Raw genomic sequence first — 22,800 nt, forward strand, 5'->3', positions numbered from 1 at the left:
GCCCGTGGTGCTCTCGCGTCTGGGTGTTTGGCCACCGCCAGGCCCAGGCCCGCAGAACCTGTGGGCGCCATGTGCCTCCCGCCCACCCAGCAAAAGGAAGAGGGCGGCCCAGGGTCCAGAGACACTCGGGAGCCCCCCGGACAGGAGTACGAACACCCGGTCCCCTCGTTGGGGCGGCTGTCCAACCATGCCCTCCCCCCAGGCTACCGAGAAGGCTTTCTCTGGAAACGCGGCCGGGACAACGGGCAGTTCCTAAGCCGGAAGTTCGTGCTGACGGAGCGTGAGGGGGCCCTGAAGTACTTCAACAGGAGTGATGTGAGTGGGTTCAGGGGCCAGCCCCCCACCTAGGCCTGGCACTGTGGTGCCGCACCGCCAGCTGCCCCGCGCTCTCCTGGGAAACACTGCCCCCGTGGGGATCCTCCGCCCGCCGCTGGTCACAGCCACTCCCTCTGGTGTGGGTGATGCTGGGGGCACTCCTAGGCCCTCGAGGGACAGGGGACTGGCACCCTGCAGGCACGTCAGGGGGACCCTGGGCAGTGTGTGGAGGGGCTGGCCGGCCCTGCCCGATGGCACCGGGGCATCTGCAGCCCCACGACAAGGAGAGGGGAGAGGTCAGGCTGGCAGGGTGGGGAGCAGGAAGGGGGCACCCGGCCTAGCGTGGGGTGGACCACAGGGCCCACCCTCGCAGCTCCTGGGAAGCCCAGCCCAGAAAGTGTAGGTAACTTGCTCAGAGCCACAGGGCACCCAAGTGTGGGGCCAGCACGCAGAGCCCGCCATGCCTGCCTAATGCTGAGGCCTGGCCCTGCTCCCCAGGCCAAGGAGCCCAAGGCCGTCATGAAGATCGAGCACCTGAACGCAACTTTCCAGCCGGCCAAGATCGGCCACCCGCACGGCCTGCAGGTCACCTACCTGAAGGATAACAGCACTCGCAACATCTTCGTCTACCACGAGGACGGGAAGGTGGGCGCACGGCCGAGCAGTGGCCGAGGAGAGCCTGTCCGGCCGCCGGACCGCCAGCGTGGCTGCCGTGGGAGCTGGCTGGGCCCCGTGGGAGAGGGGACCTAGGAGCCCCAGGGAGAGGAGGGGTGGCAGCTGGCGGAGCCCTGCCCCAGGGCGGGCATCTGCGTCCCCACCTGGCGAGGCTGGGCCTCCGAGCAGACCCCCAGGCCTGGCCTCCGTGTGTCTCTCTGGCATGATCTCCATGCGCCCGGCCGTTGTGTGGATTGTACACAGCACACAGTCTTTTGACGCTCAGTATTTTAAAATAACCACGTTTCCCTTCAGCCGCGTGTGCCTTTGGGGTCATAGTCAGGAAGTCGCTGCCGAGTCGTGCCGTGGCCCCGTGTTCTTGTAAACTTTACTGTCGGGGACTCACGTCTCAGTCCTTGATTCGTCTGTGGTTGAGTAAGGGTCCAGCCTCATTCTCTGGCGTGTGGACATTCATTTTCCCAGCAGTTGGTTTAAAAGACTGTCTTCTCCCAACGGCCGGTCTTGATACTGTTCCAGAAACCAGTGAACACGCGAGTTCGTTCCTGGGTTCCCTGTTTTAGCCCATCCTGGGTTTCATGTTTTTGTCTTTTAATTTTACTGAACTGTAGTTGCCTTACAGTGTGGGTGTCTTCGGACTCGGTCACGCACAGCTGTTTCTCACGTTCCCGTCCGCTACGGGCTGTCACCGGGTGCAGGATAGGCTCCCTGAGCTGCACAGACCTGCCCTTACGTTCCTGCAGGCTCGTCTGCCGGCTCACCCTTCCCACCCCCTCCTCGGCAACCGCGGGTCTGTTCTCTGCGAGGCTCTGTTTCCTGAAAGCTCGTTTCTGCCGTGTTTAGATGCCACGTGTTAAGTGACTTCGAACGTGTTTGTCTTTCCTTAGTTACTCTCTGGGTGCAGCCATATTGCTGAGATGGCGTTCATTTCGTTCTAAAACGGCTGATCGTGTGTGTACAAATCTTCACCCACTCATCTGCCCGTGGACACACAGGCTGCCTGTGTGTCTCCAGACGAGTCTGTCTGAGTCGGTTTCCTCTCTGCTCCCAGGAGCAGGCTCGTATGTTTTTGAGGCCCTTCCACACTGCTGTCCACATGTCCAGTTTACGCCCACATGGGTGATGGAGCCCCCCGCCCCAGCCTCTGCAGCAGGTTACCTGTAACTGCCCAGCGTCGGCCGTCCTGACTGTGCGAGGCGGCGCCCCGCTCCAGTTTTGACGTGCGTTTCTCTGATCACTGGTGACGCTGACCATCTTTCCATGTGCCTCTTGGCCACCTGTACGTTTTCTTTAGAGAAATGTCTGTCTGGGTCTTCTGCCCGTTTTTTGACTGGGCTGTTTTTCTGTCACTGAGTTATATGAGCTGTCTGTAGATGTTGGGGAACTAAGCCCTCATCGGTTGCCTTGTTCAGACATTTCCTCCCCGCCTGCGGGCTGTCTCTTCATTTTGTTCAGTTTCCTTTGGAGTTTGATTAGGTCCCACTGTTTCTTTTATCTCAAGTGCCTTGGGAGACTGACCTAAGAACACTGGTGCAGCTGGTGAGAGCAGGCTGTGCGTGGGTCCATAACAGACGCGCCTCCTTGGGCCAACGTCCGGTCATAAAAACAGCCGCGTCTGAGGAAAGGCCCGGAGCAGCGGGGCTGAGGGGCAGCCCGGCCGCAGCCCACCGCCCAGGCCTGCTTCGGAGGCCGTCCGTGGGCACCCACGCTGGCCCGAGGGCCGCAGGCGGGCGGGGCTGGGGGACGTGGCGGCCCTGGCGCGGCCCTCACCCCGCCTCTGCCCCCAGGAGATGGTGGACTGGTTCAACGCGCTGCGCGCCGCCCGCTTCCACTACCTGCAGGTGGCCTTCCCGGGCGCCAGCAACGCCGACGTGAGTGGCCGTGCTCCCTGTGACCCCGGGCGGGACGTGTGCCCTCGGCCGGGACGGGCGGCTAGGGGCTGACCGAGGGCCACGCTGCCCCCAGAGACCCTGGCCGCCAAGTGGCCTGAAGTCCCTGGAGACCACGGGGTTTTGTTCCGGGGGGTCTCAGCGTCAGTGTGGAGGGGGAAGGAAGGCGGGGGGGGGTGCGGGGCGGGGTGAGTGGGCAGGCGGGGAGGCCCCCAGGCCCACACCACGTGGTTCTGCCCTAGCTGGTGCCGAAGCTGTCCAGGAACTACCTTCAGGAGGGCTACATGGAGAAGACGGGGCCCAAGGTGGGTCTGACCCAGCGCCCTGGACGCCTGGGCCTCACAGCGAGGCCCCATCCTTGTCACCCAGGGCTGGGCGGAACACAGTGGGGGCTAAGTGCCGGCAACCCCACCGTGTGTTTTGTGAGCGTGGGCTCCACTGACCGCGCTCCTGGGGCGTTGGGTCCGGTCTGGTCGGCTGCGAGCCCTGCCTTACGCCCCTGTGCACCCGGGGTCCCCGCTGCGGGGCGGGGCGGGCAGGCATGGGGTCCAGACTCCAGGACCAGGTGGCGCACCGGGGGAGGCGCGGCCTCGGGCCGACCTGTGCCCTCGCCCCCCAGCAGACAGAAGGCTTCCGCAAGCGCTGGTTTACCATGGACGACCGCAGGCTCATGTACTTCAAGGACCCGCTGGTAAGGCCGGACGCGCCCCAGGCCCCTGAGGTGTGGCTGTGCCCTCCCACCACCGCAAGGCAGGCGGGCTCAGGTGGTCTGCTGGGTGAGCTAGGGGGCGGGCCGGGCTGGGGGCTGCACGCAGCTGAGTGACTCAGGCAGGAGCAGCCGCCCCGTGCAGCACCCCGGTGCCCCCCCAGGACGCCTTCGCCCGCGGGGAAGTCTTCATCGGCAGCAGAGAGAGCGGCTACACGGTGCTGGACGGGCTCCCACCATCCACCCAGGGCCACCACTGGCCACACGGGATCACCATTGTCACGCCAGAGCGCCGGTTTCTGCTGGCCTGCGAGACGGAGTCGGAGCAGCGGGCGTGGATGGAGGCGCTCCGGAAAGTGGTGGACAGGCCCATGCTGCCCCAGGAGTACGCAGGTGAGGCGGGTGGGCCGGCCAAGGGGGAAGCCTGGCGGCCCCACGTGGCCGTGACCCTGCGGGGCCCTGTCCTTTTGCAGTGGAAGCCCACTTCAAGCACAAGCCCTAGCACGAGAAGGTCCCGGAGGCCCGAGGACTCTGGACTGCCCAGATGTGGCTGCAGGAGGCCGCGGCTAACGGGGCCTGAGCTTCAGCCACGAGCACCCGTCTCTGGAACCCTTCGTGGGCTGGCCCACCCCCCATGGGACACCCACAGCCCCCCCACTGATCTCTGCCCGCCAGACCCCCGTTCCTCTAAGGACCAGCCCCAAGCTGCCACTGCCCACCTGAGCGGGAACCCCCCCACCGCCAGGCAGCTGGGCCGTGGGGACAGAGCCGGCCTGCATGCCCCTTCCCAACACATATTTATTGAAACCCACCGTGTCTGTCCTGGGGGCCTGGGGGCCAGAGCGGCAGCCGTGGACCCCACCCATCCTCAGTGAGCTGACCCACATGGATGCGTGGGTCTGGGGGGTTGGGCCCCCAAGGCAGGAGCCCCAGGGCCTCAGGCCTCAGGCCTGGCTGTCCCTGGGCGCCTGCCACGCCGGCTCAGGACTCCGCGCTGACCGTGACCCCCCGGTCTCTGCCTGCCCTGTCTCTGATCCCTCGGAGGATGGAGCCTGGGCCGAGCTCACATCTGCAGCCCAGCATGATGCCGGACAGTGGTAACCGCCCCAAGCCTCCCTGTGTGCCCGGGGTGGGGGGGCAGGGCCGTGGTGGAGCAGGACGTGTGTGGGGGTCACCGGCAGGTCATCTGGGTGCTGTCCTCTGTGGCCACATGCTCCCAGGGCACCTGGACCAGCTGCTGGGACCGAGAGGAGGGCACCGGGCCTTGGCCTGGCCTGTGGGCCCACAGCCAGGGATGGGGACAGGCGCCCTCCTGTGAGCCGGCCTGCCCTTGCACCTGCGCGAGCACCCACAGTGCAGACTCGTCACAAACCTGGACCCTGGGCAGGGGCTGCAGGGTCCAGCAGGCAGCACAAAGCCCCCTCCACCGGGGCCACTGCCAGGGCTCGCCAAGTCAGGGGTCACCAAGGTGGCTGGGCAAGGCGAGGACCGCTGTGAGGTCACCCAGGGCCAGAGCTCTGTCTCCCCAGACCTCCGGCGGCTCCTCCAGTCCTGGTCCTGGGGAGCCCAGGTCCTCAACTTCAGAGCAGGCAGGAGGGCTCGCCCAGGGTCCCCAGATCTTCCTGACCACGCAGGGCTGCCCAGGACTCAGCCTCGGGCCCTGGGTTGTGGCAGCCTGCTCTGTCGGTGTGGGCTCTGCACACCTGTGTCTGTGTGTGTGCACGCCCATGTGCTCTGCCGGAAAGTTCTAGAAAAGAACAGCTGCATGACCAGCCAGCAGGGAGACTCTCTCAGAAAAAGCAGAACCCACGAGGCGGTGCGGAGTCAGAGGCACACAGCCCGCGTGCAGGCATCACAGCATCTCCTGCTCGGATGAGACCAGGGCTCAGGGCACCCAGCCCCACCGGCCGCTCACCTGTCCGCAGATTTAAGTACAACACTGTTTATACCTAAAACCATGACACTCTCCCAACACTGGCCACTTGCTGCCACCCACCAAGGACACACTCCAGACAGAGCTGGAAAAACACTGGTCCCAGCGCCCGCGGGCCTCACGGGGCATCCAGGCCGCTTCTCCCCGCCCACACCCAGCCCCAGGAGCTCCCTCAGAAAGGACCACTGCTGCTGAGCCCAGTATAAAGGATTTATTTAAACTCAACAATGAACACAAACCTTCCTTTAAATTCCATTTTTACAGTAAATAAAATTGTGTACTGCGTTCCTTCCCATGCATGATCAGCGGGTATTAATCTACAACTCTTATCATAATTGTGAAAAAATAAAGTTTCCCCTTTTGTAACCGTCCCGGGCATCTGGTGCAGCGTCGGTGAGGCACAGGCCTGCTCGTCCCGGGCCGCTCACCTGCGTAAACCCGAGCCGTCAGGTCACGGCCTCCATCACCGGCGATGGTAACGCCGCCCCATGAAGCTGGGGGTCCCGCAGCCTCCTGACGAGAGCCGTTCTGGTGGCCGGGCGCTCGGCTGCCCAGCTGTCCCCGGGACACGGTGGCCGGGCCCCCCGCCCCACCGGGCCCTCCCCAAGCAAACCAGACACGAGGGCCGGGAGGAGGCGCCGCAGGGCCTGCGCTTTATTGGGGTCATCAAGGTACACGGCCTGGCCTGGGCCCCCGCGCGCCCCGGCCCCGCTGAATCTGCGGCTCCGCGGGCGTCAGTCGAGCTCGATGGGGCTGCTGTCGTCCTGGCTGTCCTCGCCCTCCTGCTCCGAGGAGCCCATGAGGCTGCTCAGGAGGTTCCCTGGAAGGGGCGCGCGCCGTCAGCCCTGGCCCCGCCCCGAGGCCCCGCCCCTCGCCCTCCTCCCGCCCGCCCGGGGGCCCGCGGGCCCCGCACGGCCACCAGCACAGGCCTGGAGGCACCAGGGACCCAGCGGCCGCTCGCTCAGGTCGCCTCTCCAGTGCCGCAGGGGTAAAGGGGGCGACGGCTCTAAAGCCACAGGCAGCGACCAACCGCTGTCAGCTGTGGGCCTTGCTGGGCCAGACGCTTCTTTTCAGCTAGTTTTTACCCAAAGAACCACTCCTCCGTTGATACAGGCACAAAGTTTATCAAGTGCCCGAACCCAACCCACACTAGGGAACAGGAAAGGGCGTGTGGTGCCCCGGGGGTGAGCCCGCCCCACGGCGCACTCTCGGACCCAGGACAGGTTCTGCGGGAAAGGCAGGGCTGCCGACGAGGCCGAGGCGAGGGAGGGCTGGACGCGGCCCCCACGACAAGTGGCCCTGGTGAGAGCCCAGAAAAGGGGAGCAGCCCTCACCCCGTCACTGACACGCCACACAGACTCCACCTACAGGTCAAGTCCAACCTGTATCTAAGGGGAAACAGCCTCTCAAATGATCTGGAGACCGGAGAGCTTTCCCAGTGACAGCCCCGTTTGACGACACTCACCCCAGCCTCCCTGCAGAGCCCCATGGGGCAGGCTCGCCTGCGGTGGCCTACCGGGCAGGGGACGTGCCGAGGGACTCGCTCTCCCGGGCCTGCGGCCCTGAGGCCCACAGCAGCTCCAGAGCAAAGGACAGGGGCTGTGGGCTCATGGAGAAGTAAGTGACGGCCTGTCTGTGAAGTTCCCCCCAAGGAAGCTAAGACAGGCTGCCTGGCCTGCATGTCCCCCGGGGACAGTGGCGGGACCCAGCACATCTGGACTCTAAGACACGCTTTATCTACTTAAAAGTAAACCTAAAGCGTTAGCGATGTCAAAACCCAGGTCTGAGTGCAGGACTCTGCTGGCCCCTGCCCTGCTGGAGGGCAGGTCAACCAGGACTCGGGAGTCGAGACAGAGGCAGCAGGACGGCGGGGCAGGACAGGGAGAGGCCTGGCCCCGAGAGGCAGCGTCCAGGCCTGCACCCGCCAGCGCCAAAGACACACACTCCCTACACGCTCCAGGCTCCAGCAGAGGGAGTCCCAGAACCTCACAGCTTCACTGGTCAAACTGCCTGAACTACGAGCACCCGTCCGTCAAATGCCAGAGCCAGAAAGACACTACAATGAAAGGAAACTACGAACCAACGTCCTTTATGAGCAGCGATGCAAAACCCCCACAAAACACTAGCAAACCAAGTTCAGCAGCGTGGTGAGACTCAGGCACCACGGCCAAGTGGGGTCTGCTCCTGGGATGCAAGGGTGGCTCAACATGTGACAGTCAGTCAGCGTGACACAGCACGACAGACAGAGGAAACAGACCAATGACCATCAGCTGACACAGAGAAAGCGCTTCACAAAGTCAACACTCCTGAAAACACTAAGAAAGGAAACCATCTCACACCGCGACGTGGTAACAGCCATGTATGAACCCACAGCAAACATCACAGCAGTGACACTCAGAGCTCCTGCCCCGAAACCCAAGGACTGCTCCCACCACTGCTCCCAACTCGGCATGGTGCGCCCTGAACGGCCTGCACTGTGTGTGCTCACACTGAAGCCCCACCCGACCTGCAGCAGGCGGAACCCACGCATGGTGGGCCAGCTCTAAATTACACACCAGCTTTCGACTGCTCAGGGAATCAGCGCCCCCTCTCCACACTGTTCAAGGGTCAACTGAACGTGAAGTTCTAGCCAGAGCAATTAGGCAAGAAAATAAAAGGAATTACAAATTGAAAAGAAGTAAAATTATCTGTCTGCAAGTGGTATGATTTTACATGTAAAAATTTCCAAAGAGTATAAAATAAACAAAAACAATTCTATTTACAACAGCATCAAAAAGAATAAAACAGTTAACTAGCTGAACCAAGGAGGTGAAAGATTTCACAATGAAAAGTGTGAAACGTTTCTGAAAGACACATAAGTGAAGACACGTCCCATGTTCCTAGATAAAAAGACTCAATACTGTTAAAATGTCAATACTACCCACAACTGGCAACAGACTGAATGAAATCTCAAATCCCCAAAATATTTTTTTGTGGAAATAAAAAACCCATCCTAAATTTCACATGGACTCAAATAGCCAAAACAATCTACTTTCAAGGGACTCAAATACCCAGAACAATCTTGAACAAAACTAAAGTCTCGCACTTTTTCGTTTAAAAACTTGCTATAAAGCTACAGTCATCAAGATTGGGCTTCCCAGGCGGTGCTAGTGGTAAAGAACCCGCCTGCCAGTGCAGGAGACCCAGGTTCGATCCCTGGGTCAGGAAGATCCCCTGGAGAAGGAAATGGCAACCCACCCCAGTGTGCCTGCCTGGAGAATCCCATGGACAGAGGAGCCTGGTGGGCAAGAAACAGTCTACTGGTTTGCAGAGAGGCAGACAATTTAGTAAGTAAACAAATCAGTGTGGTTCGAACATAAAGACACGCCTCAACCAGTGGAAGAGAGAACCCAGAAAGGAACCCTCAAGTACGTGCTCAAAGATTTTTGACAAGCGGTATATGCCCACTCGATGGGGAAAGGACAGTCCTTCCAGCATGTAGTGTTGGGAAAACTGGACATCCACACACCCAACAACAAAGCCGGATGGTTACATACACAGACCACCACGTAAAAGACCCCTCAAACTGGATCAAGGACCCACACGGAGGCCTCAGCTAACAGAATTCTTACACCACAGGGCAAAAGCTTAGTGACACTGAACTTGGGAGACGACACCAGAGGCACACGCAACAAGGAGAAACAGACGGACAGGATGACGGACAGGATGGAGACTTAACATTTGCATCAAACGACGCTCCAGGGCTTCACGTCGACGCGGCGGAAACCAACACGATACTGTAAAGCAGTTATCCTCCAATTAAGAATTTAAAAAAGACGCTCCAGGGGGTAAAATGGTGACGAGGCAGGGGAGGCAAGAACAGGCGGACAGAGGGTTTTCAGGCAGCACGACAGTAACGGTGCGTCCACGTCACCGCACGCTTGTCCGAACTCACAGAACAGACACCAGTGACCCTGACGTGCCCTGCTCTGGCGCTGAGGCCCCGTCAGAGCAGGCGCGTCCTGACAGGCGTGCCCGCTGGAGGGGGAGGCTGCGCCGGGGTGGCGGGGGTGCTTGTGTGGAACCCTCCTACCTCCCTCTTAATCTTGCTCGGACATAAAACTGCTTTAAAAAAAAGGTCTTAAAAAAAAGCCAACACACAGAATGGGAGAAGACAGCTGCAAATCACGCATCTGGTGAGGAATCAGTACTCAAAGCCAGGGAACGACATGAACAGACCTTCACCAACGGCCGACAAGCTCGCGGAAGAACCACAAGGTGCTGTCACTGAGGAGATGCAGCCGCCCGGCAGCGCAGGCCCGGCGCCCACGCACAGGGCGCCGCTGCCAGCGAACAGCAGCAGGCGCGGGGCACGCGGACGCGCAGGTCCCAGCCCCTCAGCCCCGCCGGCGGCCGTGCGGGACGGAGCAGCCGCCGTGGGAGGAGGGTGTGCGCTCAGCGTCACACCGGCCCAGCAACTCTGCTTCTGGGGTCCCAGGAGCACCGAAAGCAAGACCTCACAGAGATGACTTGCACGCCCACATTCACAGCGGGCCAACGGGAAGAACCCACGCTCCCACCGACTGGACAGATAAACGAGACGCGGTCCATGCGCGTGACGGGCCACACGTCACCCCAGGGAGGAAGCGAGTCACGGCACCTGCCGCAGCCGGCACCGGACACACCGCGACTGCGCGAGGGCGGCCCCGGGCGGCGTCGGCTCACAGCGCCCGGCAGGAGGGGGGGCGCTCGGGCTGGGGCCAGAGTCTCGGCGTGGGACGGTGGCCAGGACCAGCCGCCCACCGCAGCCTCACGGCCCCCACGGCACGGCTGCGGCGGGCAACGGCACGCAACGTGCGCTTTCCCACAAAACACACCCGGCTTTGACTCTGCGGCCGACAGGAGCCCAGGGGAGAGTATTCATCGGGGCAACAGGCCCTACAGCTCTGCGCGGGAGGTGGAGAGCTGGGGCCACCGGGCGGGGGCGGGGGGAGATGGGCCAGCAGCCCTCCTGCCAGCGTCGGACATGCTCCAGGCCCCGGACGCGCCCTGTGCTCTGAGCTGCACCCACGGGCCCCCCACCCGTGAGCCCCCTCACCTAGCAAGCCTCCGTAGGATGACGTCTGCTTGGGCGGCACGCCGAAGAAGAGCTGTCCTATCCTGTCGAGGTACTGCGGGGGGCGGGCACTGAGCCGGGGCTGTGCCCAGAAGCTTCTCCCCCAGCCCCTCAGCTTCTCCCCCTTCTCCCCCCTCCTCCCCCCGCCCCCCAGCTTCTCCCCCTTCTCCGCCCGCCCCCCAGCTTCTCCCCCTTCTCCCCCCTCCTCCCCCCGCCCCCTTCTCCCCACCCCCAGCTCCCCCTCCCCGGCCCGCACCTCGTTGTACATGGGGTCCCGGCGCAGGGACGGCTGGTACTGCTCACACAGCACGGTGAACACGGTGAGCTTCCCCCTGGAACAGGAGGAGCCACCACACTGATGCTACGCGGGACCACGGGCATCGAAAAAGAAACCACACGCCTCCACACACACTCCCACACGTCTCTACACGTGCCTGTGCACGCCTCCAGTGCCTGCACACAACCACACGCCTCCACGCACACACCTCTGCGCACACTCACCCATCCACACACACCTCTGCGCACACTCACCCATCCACGGCCAGCAGCAGAAACCAGATGAAGTTGAGCAGGGGCTGCACAAAAGGAGGCCCGCCCTCGATGGACGGGTGCTTCTGCGTGTACGTCGTGAACACCACCGAGGCGCTGCTCTTGTTTTTTAAACAGAGAAACCTGGAAATAAGAACATCGGTCAGTGGGTGCACCCAGCCGCAGGAGGAGCAGACGGGGGCACACGCCCCCGCCCCGCCCACCTAAGGTGCCTGCCAGGCCCAGCGCAGGGAGCTGGGGTTGACAGCGTGGGGACTGACTCCAGAGGGCACCCAGCCAAGGTCAGCAGAGGAGGGAGGGCAGCAGCTCCCTGAGCCCGAGCGCCTGCCTACCCGGCCGGTGAGCACGCGGGCTGGATGCCGCCCAGCGCCGGTCTCCTCCCTGTGGAGGACGTGTCTACGGCCAGATTTCAGCGCAGCGTGGGCCCACGACACAGCCAGGTGGGCAGGGAAGGGCGGAGGCCGGAGGGGACATCGGCACCGCGCACAAAGCTGGGGCCAGGGTGCTCCGCACGGTGAACAAGCTCTGTTCTCGGAGTCGCAGGCTCAGCATCAAGTGGTGCTGGTGGGGCTCCGAGGCTCCCTGTCCCCCAGCTCACGAGACACAGCCCGGCCGAGGCCTGGCCACCACATCTCAGTCCTCTCTGGGAAGGTTAACCTCATTCACAACAGTAGTGTGTCTGCTGGGGGGAGAGGCTGGCTCCAGTCACCTCACGTGAGCTCCCCGCAGTGCTCACACCTCCAGCAAGTCTGCTATACCACAATGTTCTTAAAATAAATTGTCCAGAAAACACAAAAGAGAAAACTCAACTGGGGCAAAAGAGCAAAGATACAGAGCTGGGTGGGAAGCTGGCTGGTGACACCCCATCACTATGTCTGGACACACGAAACGTCTGGGAAGACAAGCCGCCTTTCAACAAAACCCGTGTCATACGGACACTTCACGTCCCAGGGTGGAGCTGAAAATTCAGTAAATATGTGTCCCACCAAAAGAGTAACTCCCTCCCAACCAGACGTGATGGATAAATGAGAAAACAAAATCGATGGCAACAAAAAAGCAACTTAAAGCATAAAAAGTGCTTCTACTGTCAAGAGAAACATCACAAGTCGACCTGAGAGAGGGCAGGTCTGGAGTCCCCAGAGGTCAGCAGCAAAGTCACGCTTGGGGACGTGAGCCGTGTGTGGGATGCCAAGTGACTTCAGACCTGTCCTGGCGTGAGGTTCGGCCAGAGGCCGGCCCGGGACCCGGGGAGACCACACACGAGGGGGGGACGGTGGGTACCTACTGGAGGACGGCCTGGGCCACGAACATGTCCACCTCGCTGCGGAAGCCGCGGGCCGTGGAGTACTCCACCAGCATGTTGGCGCAGCCCTCGCCGTCGCTCGAGTGCAGGAAGTGGTACCGCGACTCGCAGTAGTTCTGTTCTGCGGACAGAGCGCGGGGGAGCGGCCATGAGCGCGCTGTGCGCACAGGGCCCCGTCCCGCCAGCACACTCCACCTGGGCGGTGGACCCAGTGGAGGCCAGACTGTCCCCTGCACCGTGGGGACAGCTGGGAACGAGTCAGGGAGGCAGAACCTGAGGCCCCCGGGAGCGCAGCACGCGGGATGGAGCCCAGGGGCCCTCTGCCCACGCCTGCCATCCTGACGAGGACGCAGGACCGGACGCGGGCTCTTTGGGGACCAGCCGTCCTCTGCTGCTCAGCTCTTCTGAGCCTCTGACGCTACACTGGCTACTACCCTCTGGGTGGGTAACCCCGGTCCCAACCTGCCCAGTTTCAGTAGAGGACTGGAGCTGTGAAGGGGCCCCCTGATACACAGGCCCCCCACTCCCCCAACCCACCTTCCAGCCAGTGGCTCCCACCCAGAACCACTCAGCTCCTACCCAACTCTGGGATGTCTGACGCTCCTGTCTACCATCACAGCTGGGGGTGCTGATGGCACCCAACCCCAACCCCAGACCACCCAGCAGCTAGCGCTGGCGGGACGCCCAGGGTCAGTGGCACAGAGGCTGAGACCCAGCTACAGGGCAGGGACCCTAGGTCCTACTCACGCGCCACACTGGGCCCCTCTCCTCCAGAGGAGGCTCCACGGCTTCCAGTTAAGCCTTCTCCACCTTCCAGCAATTCCCCAGCCCAGTGCAGCCCCAGGTCACAGCCAGCTCCTGGCCACGTCCAACACAGAGCTAGTTCCGGGGTCTCCTCAGTCTCCTCTCCTCCCAACCCCAAGAGGTTTCACAGCCTCCAGGTGAGAGGAGAAACCTGGCAAGTCTCCAGGGCCCTCCAGCCCCGGGCAGGCAGCTGCACAAGACCTCAGGGGGCCAGGGCTCCTACTGCCCTCGCACAGGACGTTGGCCCCGCCACACCGCCCCCCGGAGGCTGCCCATCGCAGGGGGGCCTGCAAACACCCCTGAGCACAGCCTCCCATGTGCGCAGGGTCCTGCCAACCTCACCCACCGTCTGTGCCCGAGACCCTTCAAATGCCCAGATCTTCAACTTCAAACCTTTAATACACGCGTACCAGAGCTACACAGCTCCTAACCTCAGCAAGGCCTCTGCACGGGCGCCGGCCGCACAAACCGGGCTCCGCAGACCCGGGCAGGCCGGGCACGCAGGCGGACGAGGCAGTGCAGAGGGGCCTGCGGGCCCAGCCAACCCGCGGGCACAGCCCGGCCCGCGTGTCCAGAGCAAAGTGGCCTCTAGCCGAAGTCTTCTGAACCGCCACAGGCGGGGGCGGACAAGGCCGCCCGTCGGTGCGGTGCGACAGCCCCTGCCCGCGGCCGCCACGCGTCCACCCGGCCCCGAGGACTGCCGCTGTGTTCACGGGTCAGCGACGCCCCGCCCGCGGTTGCCCGTTTAGAAGAGAGCGGTGGGTGCGGACGAGCCGGCGGGGGCGGCGGATGCAGAGCCCAAGGCCCGCGGCCTCACGGCCGCCACCCAAGCACGCCTACCTTTCCACAGGGTGAGGGCCAGCAGCTGGTGGAGCCGGGGGTGGCCCAGCTTCCCTGACCCGCCGCTGGACCACTTGAGGGCTCGGGACACGAACGCCACTCGCTCCGGGGAGTTGGGGTCCATCAGGCTGAACAGCTTGGCCAGACTTTCTGCAAACGACAGCACACAGGCCTGAGCCGCAGGCACGCGCGCCGCTTCGGCTCTGTACCGGGCGTCTCAAAGAAGTGAAAACCCGCCACTTCCGGGTGCAAAAGCGAAGCAGCGCAGGCACGGTGGTGGGGCCCTGGGGCTGCCCGCCCTCACCAGGCGCCTGCCCAGCGGGGCCCGCGAGCCGCGCGGGCAGGCGGGAAACGGGCGGCGGATACGCTGCGCCCTCCGCGGGGTCCGTGCAGGCGTGAGTTTATGAGCACTTGAACGCGCGCGTGCAGATGTGCGTGCGTGCCTGCGTGCGCGCGCGGTAGGGCTCGCGCCGCCTCACCCAGCAGCTCGTCGGCCACCTCGACCTCCGCCTTCTCCAGCGACTCCAGGACGAGCATGGACAGGTCAGCGGCGCTGTTTTGCTGTGAAACGTTAGGGAGGCTGGTCAGTGGGAAGAGAGGCTCCTGCCAGTTTTCAGAAGGCGGGAAGGCTGGCCGGTGGCTCTGGCTGCCAGTTAAAAACCACTGACCGACCGCACCTAAGAAACAGTTCCGAGCACCGAGGCGGGACACGGGCACGCTAGGGCCGCCCTCCAGACCTCCCCCTGGACGCGCCGCGCTGACGGCTCACCTGGCCGTGGCTGAAGAACAGCAGGGCCCCGGAGCACATGAGTTCGCGGGCCTCGGCGTGCTTGCTCTGGGCCATGTACCTGCGGGAGAGAGGGCGGGGCCGTCAGGTCCCACCACACAGGCCCGCTAAGCTCGGCCACCCCGCACCCCCGTCTGGTGACAGCGTGCGGGCACCCTCTCCGACCACAGCAGCGCCTCCCTGGAGCAGGGCAGGGGGCTCAGCAGAGGGACCAGAGAGGGGCTGGGGGCCACTTCCGGCTTCATGCACACGTCTGACCGTGGCAAAAGGCAGGGAGAACCTGGCCAGGGCCACGCGTCGGGGCCGATGGGCTGCTAGGCCGTCCCCTCCACCCTGAGTGCTTTCCACCGGGAACGCATCTCACTGGGGACAGGAGTTGGGAAAAGCTGGCTTCCCAACTGCAGACGGACAGGAACCTGATGGGCAACGAGGTGCACACAGAACAGAAAGGACGCTTCCTCCACAACCAGCGAGACAGAGATCCAGGGCGGCAGGGTGGCCCACCCGGGGCCTGAGCCGAGCACAGGACACCAGGTCCACTGGCCACGTGTTCCTCTCAGGGACAAACAGGCAGGAAACCCGCCCAGCCGGTCAGACCTGTGTCCCAGCCCACACAAGCCGAGTCAGAGATGTGAGAGGTGTGCGGCCAGCAGGCACGCAGGAGAGGAGACACGGGAGCCCGGCTGCCCTCCGGCTCAGGCCGGGACCAACCACGGAAAAGGGCTTTTATGCACCTGGCTCGGGAGCAGCAGCCTCAGCCTCAGCACACAGGGTGGGACCAGGAAGAGAAACCCACAGCCGGAGAAGCACCCAGGGCACCTGCGGGTGTGGGCCGGGCATGGACACGACACAGGGCTTCTGGAAAAACAGGCCCTTGCACAGCCATGGCACAGACGGTCACACAGTGGGCTCTGCTTCAGGGACACAACAGGCTCCGGATCCTCCCCCTGAAGCACAGCTAGAGATAAGCACCTAAAAAGCCAGGGAGGGACGGGAGGCCCGAGAGGCAGACAGGCAGCTCCGGTTTCCAGTGACCACAGCCACACAGTCCTGGGCAGCCCTGCCCGCGGGAGAACAGCCAGCCCCTTGGGTCTGGAGCCGCCTGCTGCTGGAAACCCCACAGCAGTGACAGGTGCCCCAAAGCCTGACGTGCTTTCTGGGCGCCGCAGAGGGACGTGCCTGACCCCCTCCTGTCCCGGCAGAGAGAAGGCTGAAGAGACAAAGGAGCGCCCGTGGCACCTGGGACAGAGCTCGGCCTTCCTTGGAACCAGCAGCTCCTGCCCTCCTTGTGCAGCACACACCCTGTAAATCCAACCCAATTCCTCTCCCTCTCCTCAAGCTGCTGGGGGACACAGTGTCAGTGAATTAAAATAGCACAGATTGGTGCATTTATCCAACAGGTGAATGGATAAGACGTGGCCCACCCATACCACGGAATACCGCCCAAAAATAATTAATTAGTGACACGTGTAGGGGTGAATCTTCAAATGATCATGCTAAGGAAATTTGAAAAGTCAGATAAAAAGAGTACATACTATATAATGCTACTTACATAAAATTCCAGAGAATGCAAACCCATGTTTTATAACAGAAATCAGTGGATGCCTGGGGGCAAGGGGTGAAAAATTCATTATAAAGGCAGAAGAGAAAGCTTTGGGGCATGAGGGGTATTTTCAGTACTTTGGTGATAATTTCTTGGGTGAATACATATATCAAAACCCATCAAATTGTACATGTATGTAAACGCTTAAAAGCACTTATAAAAAGACATTAGAAGAGTGAAGCTGACTTCTTTGGAAGCTGCCAGCCACGCAGAGCTCTAAGCCAGGACTGCAACTGCAGGTCTGAGCATGGATGGCACCCTGCAAGCCGACTCAGCTGGGCCCTCTGGATGCCCACTAACGCCACCCTGCTTGGGTCCACAGCTGACCATTCATTTCTCAGGAGTCCTGAACACGTGTAGGAGCCCTCAAAGACCAAAGAGGAAGCCAAGACTTGGAGAAGACGTTCAGCAAGTTGTCCTGGGTTACAGGTCACTGAGCAGAGGGGAAATGTGAATCCGAGTCAAGGCAGGGCTGGTGGTCACCACAAAGCAAACTCTGGGCACAGGGAGGCCTCTTCAAAGCTAATCAACAATCACGTTCCTGGTAGAGCAGTGACTGGAGAACTGGCTCAAAACAAGGAACGCTGTGTTTATTTTTGGGACGATCCAGTTTTGCTGATTAATCACTGGGGCAAATATTTATATACAAATCCCTGAGAACAGCAAGCACCTGGCAAATCTCAAGCGCTACAAAGCTCCCATCCTACAGATCTGATTGGCTGAGCTCCGGGCAGAAGGCTCCGCGTTACAGACTTTAAACCTGCTTACACCTTTGGCTCATCCCCTGAAGGACAATTAACTCCCTCCTACCTGGTCCTCTGGGCCACCGAGCCCAAACACGACCTGAGGCAGGCACACTCGCACTGCGTCCCAACCAACCTACAACCAAAACAAAAAGTACTACCAGAGTTTCCAAGACACTGATTCAACTTGCTGTTAAAAGAAAAAATTTATATCTAGGCCTAAATGGTGTAAGGCAGACCTGACTGCCCATAAACATCACAGCAAACTATTTGCCATCCTGCGACAGTTTAGGAAAAAAAAAAAAACAAACATTCCGCAGAACAGATTAAATCCTCTAAAATTATCTTTAAATGCTAACAAATGGCCCAAATGTTTTCTGGCAAGAAACCTGAAGGCTGATTGCATTTGTGTAATATACAGGAATGCCTGACACACGCAGGAACAACTAAGAAATCACAGCGGTAGCTGTAGTGACAGCAGAAACGGTGAGACACGCTGCAGTCCAGAATAAAACCGAGCTAGGCAGCGCACGGACAGCTCCTAAGGCCACACTAAAACCGACATCGTATTTAATCCAATACATCCGAGCGGCGCTTCACCGTGCGATCAGCAGTTCCTGAAGTTACCTGACATTTTCTCTGCGCTGAGTTTTTGAAGGCCGAGTTTTTACACTCACAGCCCATCCTGAGGGACTCAGTCCAGAAGCTCAACTGCCGCACGTGGCCAGCGAGCCGCACAGGCACAGCCGGCTTTATGGAAACAGCCGGTTTAGTAACAAGGTGAGCAAGGGCGACACAGCCAGAGGAGAAATATGTTTACAGCCTCGCGGCCGGACCCGGGGGGAGCAGAATCGTGGGACTCGGGGCGAGGGTTTCAAGCTCAACGGCGCTCAGGGCGGGGGAGGGGGAGAGCGGCCGGGCCAGGGTCCGGAACCCGGGCCGTCTGCATCTCGGTCGCGGTTTCGGGTTGGGTCTGGGGTCTCGACCGGGGCTTTGGGTGGGAGCACGGGTCGGGGGGGGTCCAGTCTCGGGCGGGGCTCTGTGCCGGGCTCTGGAATCCGCGGGCCCGGGCCCGGACTGGGGCCCCGGAGGTGGGTGAGGGGCCGCGGCGTCGCTCCCAGGCTGCGGCCCGCCCCCGGCCGCCTCGCCGCCGCCCGCTCCCACCGCCCAGGCGACGGGCAGCGGCGCGGACCAATGGCTGTGCGGGGCGGCGCGGCGCGGCCAATGGGGGGCGGCCGGGGGCGGGGCGCCGGGCTCCGCGGCCGGGCGGAAAGCCCTGGAAGGCGGCGGCCGCGGCGCAGCGACTACCTGAAGAAGAGGGTCCGGTACATCTGGTGCGCCTCGTAGTAGTCGCCCTTCTCGACGCTGGCCCGCAGCTTGCCCTCCACGCGCTGGACGCCGCCGCGGTTGCGGGCACCGTTCCGGGCGCTCTCCTGCTCGGCCATCGCCGCCGCCGCCATCGGGCCGGCGCTCCGCGCAGGGCTGACGCTGTCGCAGGCGCGGTCGGCAGCGCCTCTCGGCTTCCGTCCCGGCGGCCTCCGGATGCCCTCTACGGTGGCCCGCGAGGAGCCGCGCGCTGCCGGGGAGGCGGGGCGCGGGCGGGCACGTGATCGCGGGGCGGGACGCGGGGACGGCGGGGGCCGCGGGCGACGCCGCGGGGCGGGGCGGCGCCACAATGGCGGCGGCCGAAGCGCCGCATGCGCCGTCCGTCCGTGAGTGCGCCGGGAGGGCGCGCCCCGCAGTGACTGCGGCCGCCGAGACACTGAAGCTTTCCGGGGAAGACCGTGCTCCCAGCCCTTCACCGGGGTGCCGGCGGCTCGGAGTCCGGGGACAGCGCTCGACCCCGCCGCTGACTGCTCGCAGGTGGTCCGTGGGAAACGCGGAGACACGTCTGCGCCTGGGGCGCGCGGCGAGGACGCGCACGGCCGCCGCCAGGGGGACGCGCACGGCGTAGGCGCGCACGCGCGGCTGGCTACCCGAAGACCCCGGCCCGAAAGGGTCGGAGGAGGGGGTCGCTCAACGCGCTGTGTCTCCCTCATCGCCCCGGGCAGAGACGAAGCAGGTAGAGAAAAGAAACATACTGTTTATTATTCATTTGAAATGTCACATGCACTTTTAAAAATTAAAAGTCTTTATTTAAACATTTCGGTAGCGTCTTACCAATTTGGTGGCAGCAAAGAAGCTCTACCAAAGACAAGTATGTTGAAAAGCATTTACAAAAATACATTGCACAAAGTCCTGTCTAGCATCTTTAAAAATAAATATTCAAAATATTTCCACCCCATCTCCCAAATTTAGCTTTATATAGGAAATTTTGTTTTATATATTTATCCTGTAATATATGAAACGTGTATACATTTTATCCAACTTAACTGCATAGGCATCAATTTCAGTTCTAACAAGAGTGAAAAAAAGGCTAGTTTAAGTAGTTTTGTATATTTGAGGACTGTTGTGCAATATACATAAAACTCTTCAGAAAACCAGTCAGCACCATCATTTTCTTTTTCTGAAAATACATTTATGGTACACCAAAAAACTGTCTTAACCCAATAAAACTTAAATAATTTTTAAGGTAAAACATCTGTAACTTTAAGTGCCTTGCAGATACCTCATTTATAAAGTCTGCTCAGTAAAATAGTCTAAATATTAAATATTAATTATAACCAAAACAAAGAGAATGGCCAAGTCGTAATAAAAGGCAAATCCAACCACAGCCAGTACAAAGTGCTGCTGTAAGAAAAACATCACCAAATGTCCTGGTTTCATGAATTTGCCACACAGGACAATCTCCTTTAATAACCATAAGTGGAATAAAAACATAAGCCTCTGAAAGACAGAGCATGTTAGTGTTCGCTTGTCAGCAAAATTCAAGACAAAACCTGAAAATATCCAAAAGATTGGATTTCTTGGTTCCTATTCATAGTGTGAAGTGAAACTGCAGGGAGAATCCGATGGGATGAGCCCAGTGGAGACCTGAGAACTCTATTTACATGTTTGTATAGATCCAGACCATCCCCTCTCGAATCAGACACACTTCAAACCTGCAACAAAGGGAAACTCTCCAGGGTTCCTGAATGGATGATGGAAAATCCTTCTCAGAGGTGGGAGCACACTAAGCAGGAAACCCCATTTTCATCACTTTTGCACCGGGTAATATTAAAGAACCACTTATGCCAACAGAGGAGCTGCTCACCCTAAAGGCAGGGAGTTCAGCTCTCAGCTTTGGTGACACCGTTCTTCCCTGAAAGACGTGTGCTGGGTTGAACACATATCTGCTCCCAAAGGCCCTTTCAAGGGGCTAGTGAAGGCTGCTGTCAAGGCTTCAAGAACACTCCAAACTTTTAACTTCCTTTGCTTTGTTCCTGATGTCAAGCAAATAGTTTTACGTTCACAATCAAAGCCCCCCCACCCCCCCAAAAACAAGTGTCTGTGTGAACCATACATTCAGATGAATCTCCAGAGGCCACCTGCAGCTGGCAGGTCTCTGAACCCGAGAGCCAGCGTGCAGTGTCTCCCGGGGACGGAGCAGCGAGCTGGGAGCGGCTGGGCAGCACGCATCATCACTCCACCCCGTGTCCTGCCGGTGGTCGGCGTGTGTATTTCAGGGGTGACTTAATGCTGTACTCTGCCTGAGTCCATGAAGGATTCCAGTGTTCCAGGCGGTCTAGTATATACAAAATGTACAAGAATAGGGAGTCATCTCTTTACTCAACAGGCTCTCCATGAACTCGGAACCGGTAAAGACATGTGTATTCAGGATGGCCCCAGTTAGAAAAAATCCGAAGTTCCACTATTTGGAAAGCTCTTTCCGGTTTTTTCTGTAATTGAGAGGAAAAGAAAAAAATCACACATTTCATATTAATACGCCCAAGCCCTACCACTTCCCCAGCTATGAGACTTGAGATTAAGTAGCCAAGTTGGAGATTAAAGCTTTTAACATGAAATACATCATCACAGGACACAAAGTTCAGGTCATCACGTATGACACACTCATGCAGAACAAGTTACACACTAAAAAGGCTCACTCAGGAACAGAGAAGCTAGGAAGCTCGGGTCCACTTGTCAGAGGCCGGCCCTCACGCCCCGTGGGCAGTTCTGTAAGTATCTGTGGGTCCCGAGGCTGGGACTGTGGCAAGGGACCCCGGAATGTGCAGGACACACAAGGTCTTACCGGGGCCACGAACATCTGGAGTGATTCCCCTTCCTGATCGTAGGTGAACCGTCCCAGGAGCTGCCCTTCTTCCTGATACTCGTTTTCTAACCCCTGAAACAGAACCATCTAGTCACTAAATAAAGGGAAAAGACAATGTGGTAATGGGGTGGGGTGGGGGCTGGGGATGATGCTTCCATTAAAGCAGGGACAAGGCCCTCCCAGGAAGGCCTGCTGTGTGCTGGGCATTTTGTTATGAGCTTCTCACAGACCACAAAGCCTGTGAAGCAGGCAGTATTTTCCAGTTATATAGATCAGGAAAACTTAGGCTGGGAGAGGGCAAGCCGACCAGGCAGCAGACCACACTCGACACCCACATGGCCCACTGTTGCCCTCCATGCTCCAAAGTGGAACCCCAGGGCACCTGATGAGCATGGGAAAGGAGAGAAGGCCAGCAGAGTGAGGTCGACTCACTGCCAGAAAGAGGACGGTGGGTGCCAGGGGCTGAGGGGCGGGAGCCGGTGTCTGTGGAGACCATCTCCGTTTGGGAAGATGAGGGAGCTCTGGAGAGGGCGGTGGTGAAGGCTTTCCACAGGATGAATGTGCCTAATACCCTAAACTGCACACTCAGAGATGGTTAAGATGCCAAGTTTATGTTCTGTGTATTTTACCGCAATAAAAAAGTAACCAGTAGGAAACAAGTGACTATTAGATGTCTGTTTCATAAAAGCGAAAAGGACTTTCTAGGTGTAAAAATGCCATGGAAGAAATTACAGGTGATGAGCAGGTGTGACTAAATATGGAATTAAGACTGGACAGTAGGAAGTGTATCTGTAACAGAACAACTCAGGATCAATGTTTTCATATTAAAAAGCTAAAATATTCATAAGGAAACCAAGATACCCAAAGATAAATGAATAAAGACAAAACTAAACTCTACAAAAAAGGAAACATGCATGTGCAATACAGTCATGAAGATTAAAATAAGAACCACCGGGTTAGCGCAAATTTAAAAAAAAGACTTAGAAAGGGAGCCGAGACGAGGGATGCCTCACGCTGACAACACGCGCGGTCCGGTGAGTCGAAGGCCCCTTGTGCCCCCGAAACATCACGCTGCCCTAGTGTCCTTCTGGGGAGTCACTGAAGAAGGAAGACCACTGTGGGGAGGCGGGCACACGGATGGGCACTCTGGGGAAGCGGCCCAGTGCGCAGTGGCAGGAAGTGATGCTCCAGCGTGTCCAGGCGTCAGACGCTGCTAAAACGCGCACACTGACGCTAGCTCACGGACAAATTCTTAGGGTCGATTCGCCTTTTTAGGGCAGGAAGTGAAATTTTATGAATGGTGTTGCCTCGAACTGTGCATTTTTTTTTTGCCAAGCTACGCAGCTTATGGGATCTTAGTTCCCAACTG

General features: G+C 59.8%; 3 protein-coding genes across 19 annotated transcripts in view; 1 reads left to right on the forward strand and 2 right to left on the reverse strand.

The window, feature by feature from the left end:
- Positions 1-5,886, forward strand: part of ADAP1 (ArfGAP with dual PH domains 1) — a 35,129-nt gene extending 29,243 nt beyond the window's left edge. For 2 of the 3 annotated variants that reach the window (XM_070780367.1, XM_070780366.1), the window contains exons 5-11: positions 203-315; positions 814-960; positions 2,775-2,858; positions 3,119-3,181; positions 3,496-3,567; positions 3,747-3,975; positions 4,056-5,886. In XM_070780367.1, the coding sequence (XP_070636468.1) occupies positions 203-315; positions 814-960; positions 2,775-2,858; positions 3,119-3,181; positions 3,496-3,567; positions 3,747-3,975; positions 4,056-4,084 (737 nt within the window). In that variant the 3' untranslated portion in view covers positions 4,085-5,886. The remainder of the gene's footprint in view (positions 1-202; positions 316-813; positions 961-2,774; positions 2,859-3,118; positions 3,182-3,495; positions 3,568-3,746; positions 3,976-4,055) is intronic. The other variant, XM_019987372.2, reaches the window with a different exon arrangement.
- GET4 (guided entry of tail-anchored proteins factor 4) lies at positions 5,712-19,278 on the reverse strand. 2 transcript variants are annotated; one of them, XM_070780364.1, is made up of 9 exons: positions 18,548-19,278; positions 14,876-14,954; positions 14,586-14,667; positions 14,107-14,256; positions 12,445-12,583; positions 11,142-11,282; positions 10,867-10,942; positions 10,593-10,665; positions 5,712-6,335 (listed from the first exon to the last, which is right to left on the reverse strand). In XM_070780364.1, the coding sequence occupies exons 1-9, from the start codon at positions 19,276-19,278 to the stop codon at positions 6,250-6,252; spliced, it is 1,557 nt and encodes a 518-aa protein (XP_070636465.1). In that variant the 3' UTR covers positions 5,712-6,249. The 2 variants fall into 2 exon arrangements, with proteins under 2 accessions (XP_070636465.1, XP_070636466.1); XM_070780365.1 differs by lacking the exon at positions 10,593-10,665.
- Positions 19,279-19,306: 28 nt separating this feature from the next.
- Positions 19,307-22,800, reverse strand: part of SUN1 (Sad1 and UNC84 domain containing 1) — a 46,187-nt gene continuing 42,693 nt past the window's right edge. For all 14 annotated transcript variants that reach the window (XM_070780357.1, XM_070780363.1, XM_070780361.1 and 11 more), the window contains 2 exons: positions 21,411-21,503; positions 19,307-21,057 (listed from right to left, as the gene is read on the reverse strand). In XM_070780357.1, coding sequence (XP_070636458.1) covers positions 20,944-21,057; positions 21,411-21,503 — 207 coding nt within the window. In that variant the 3' untranslated portion in view covers positions 19,307-20,943. The remainder of the gene's footprint in view (positions 21,058-21,410; positions 21,504-22,800) is intronic.

This window comes from Bos indicus, chromosome 25, assembly GCF_029378745.1.
Source record: "Bos indicus isolate NIAB-ARS_2022 breed Sahiwal x Tharparkar chromosome 25, NIAB-ARS_B.indTharparkar_mat_pri_1.0, whole genome shotgun sequence".
Taxonomy (NCBI): domain Eukaryota; kingdom Metazoa; phylum Chordata; class Mammalia; order Artiodactyla; family Bovidae; genus Bos; species Bos indicus.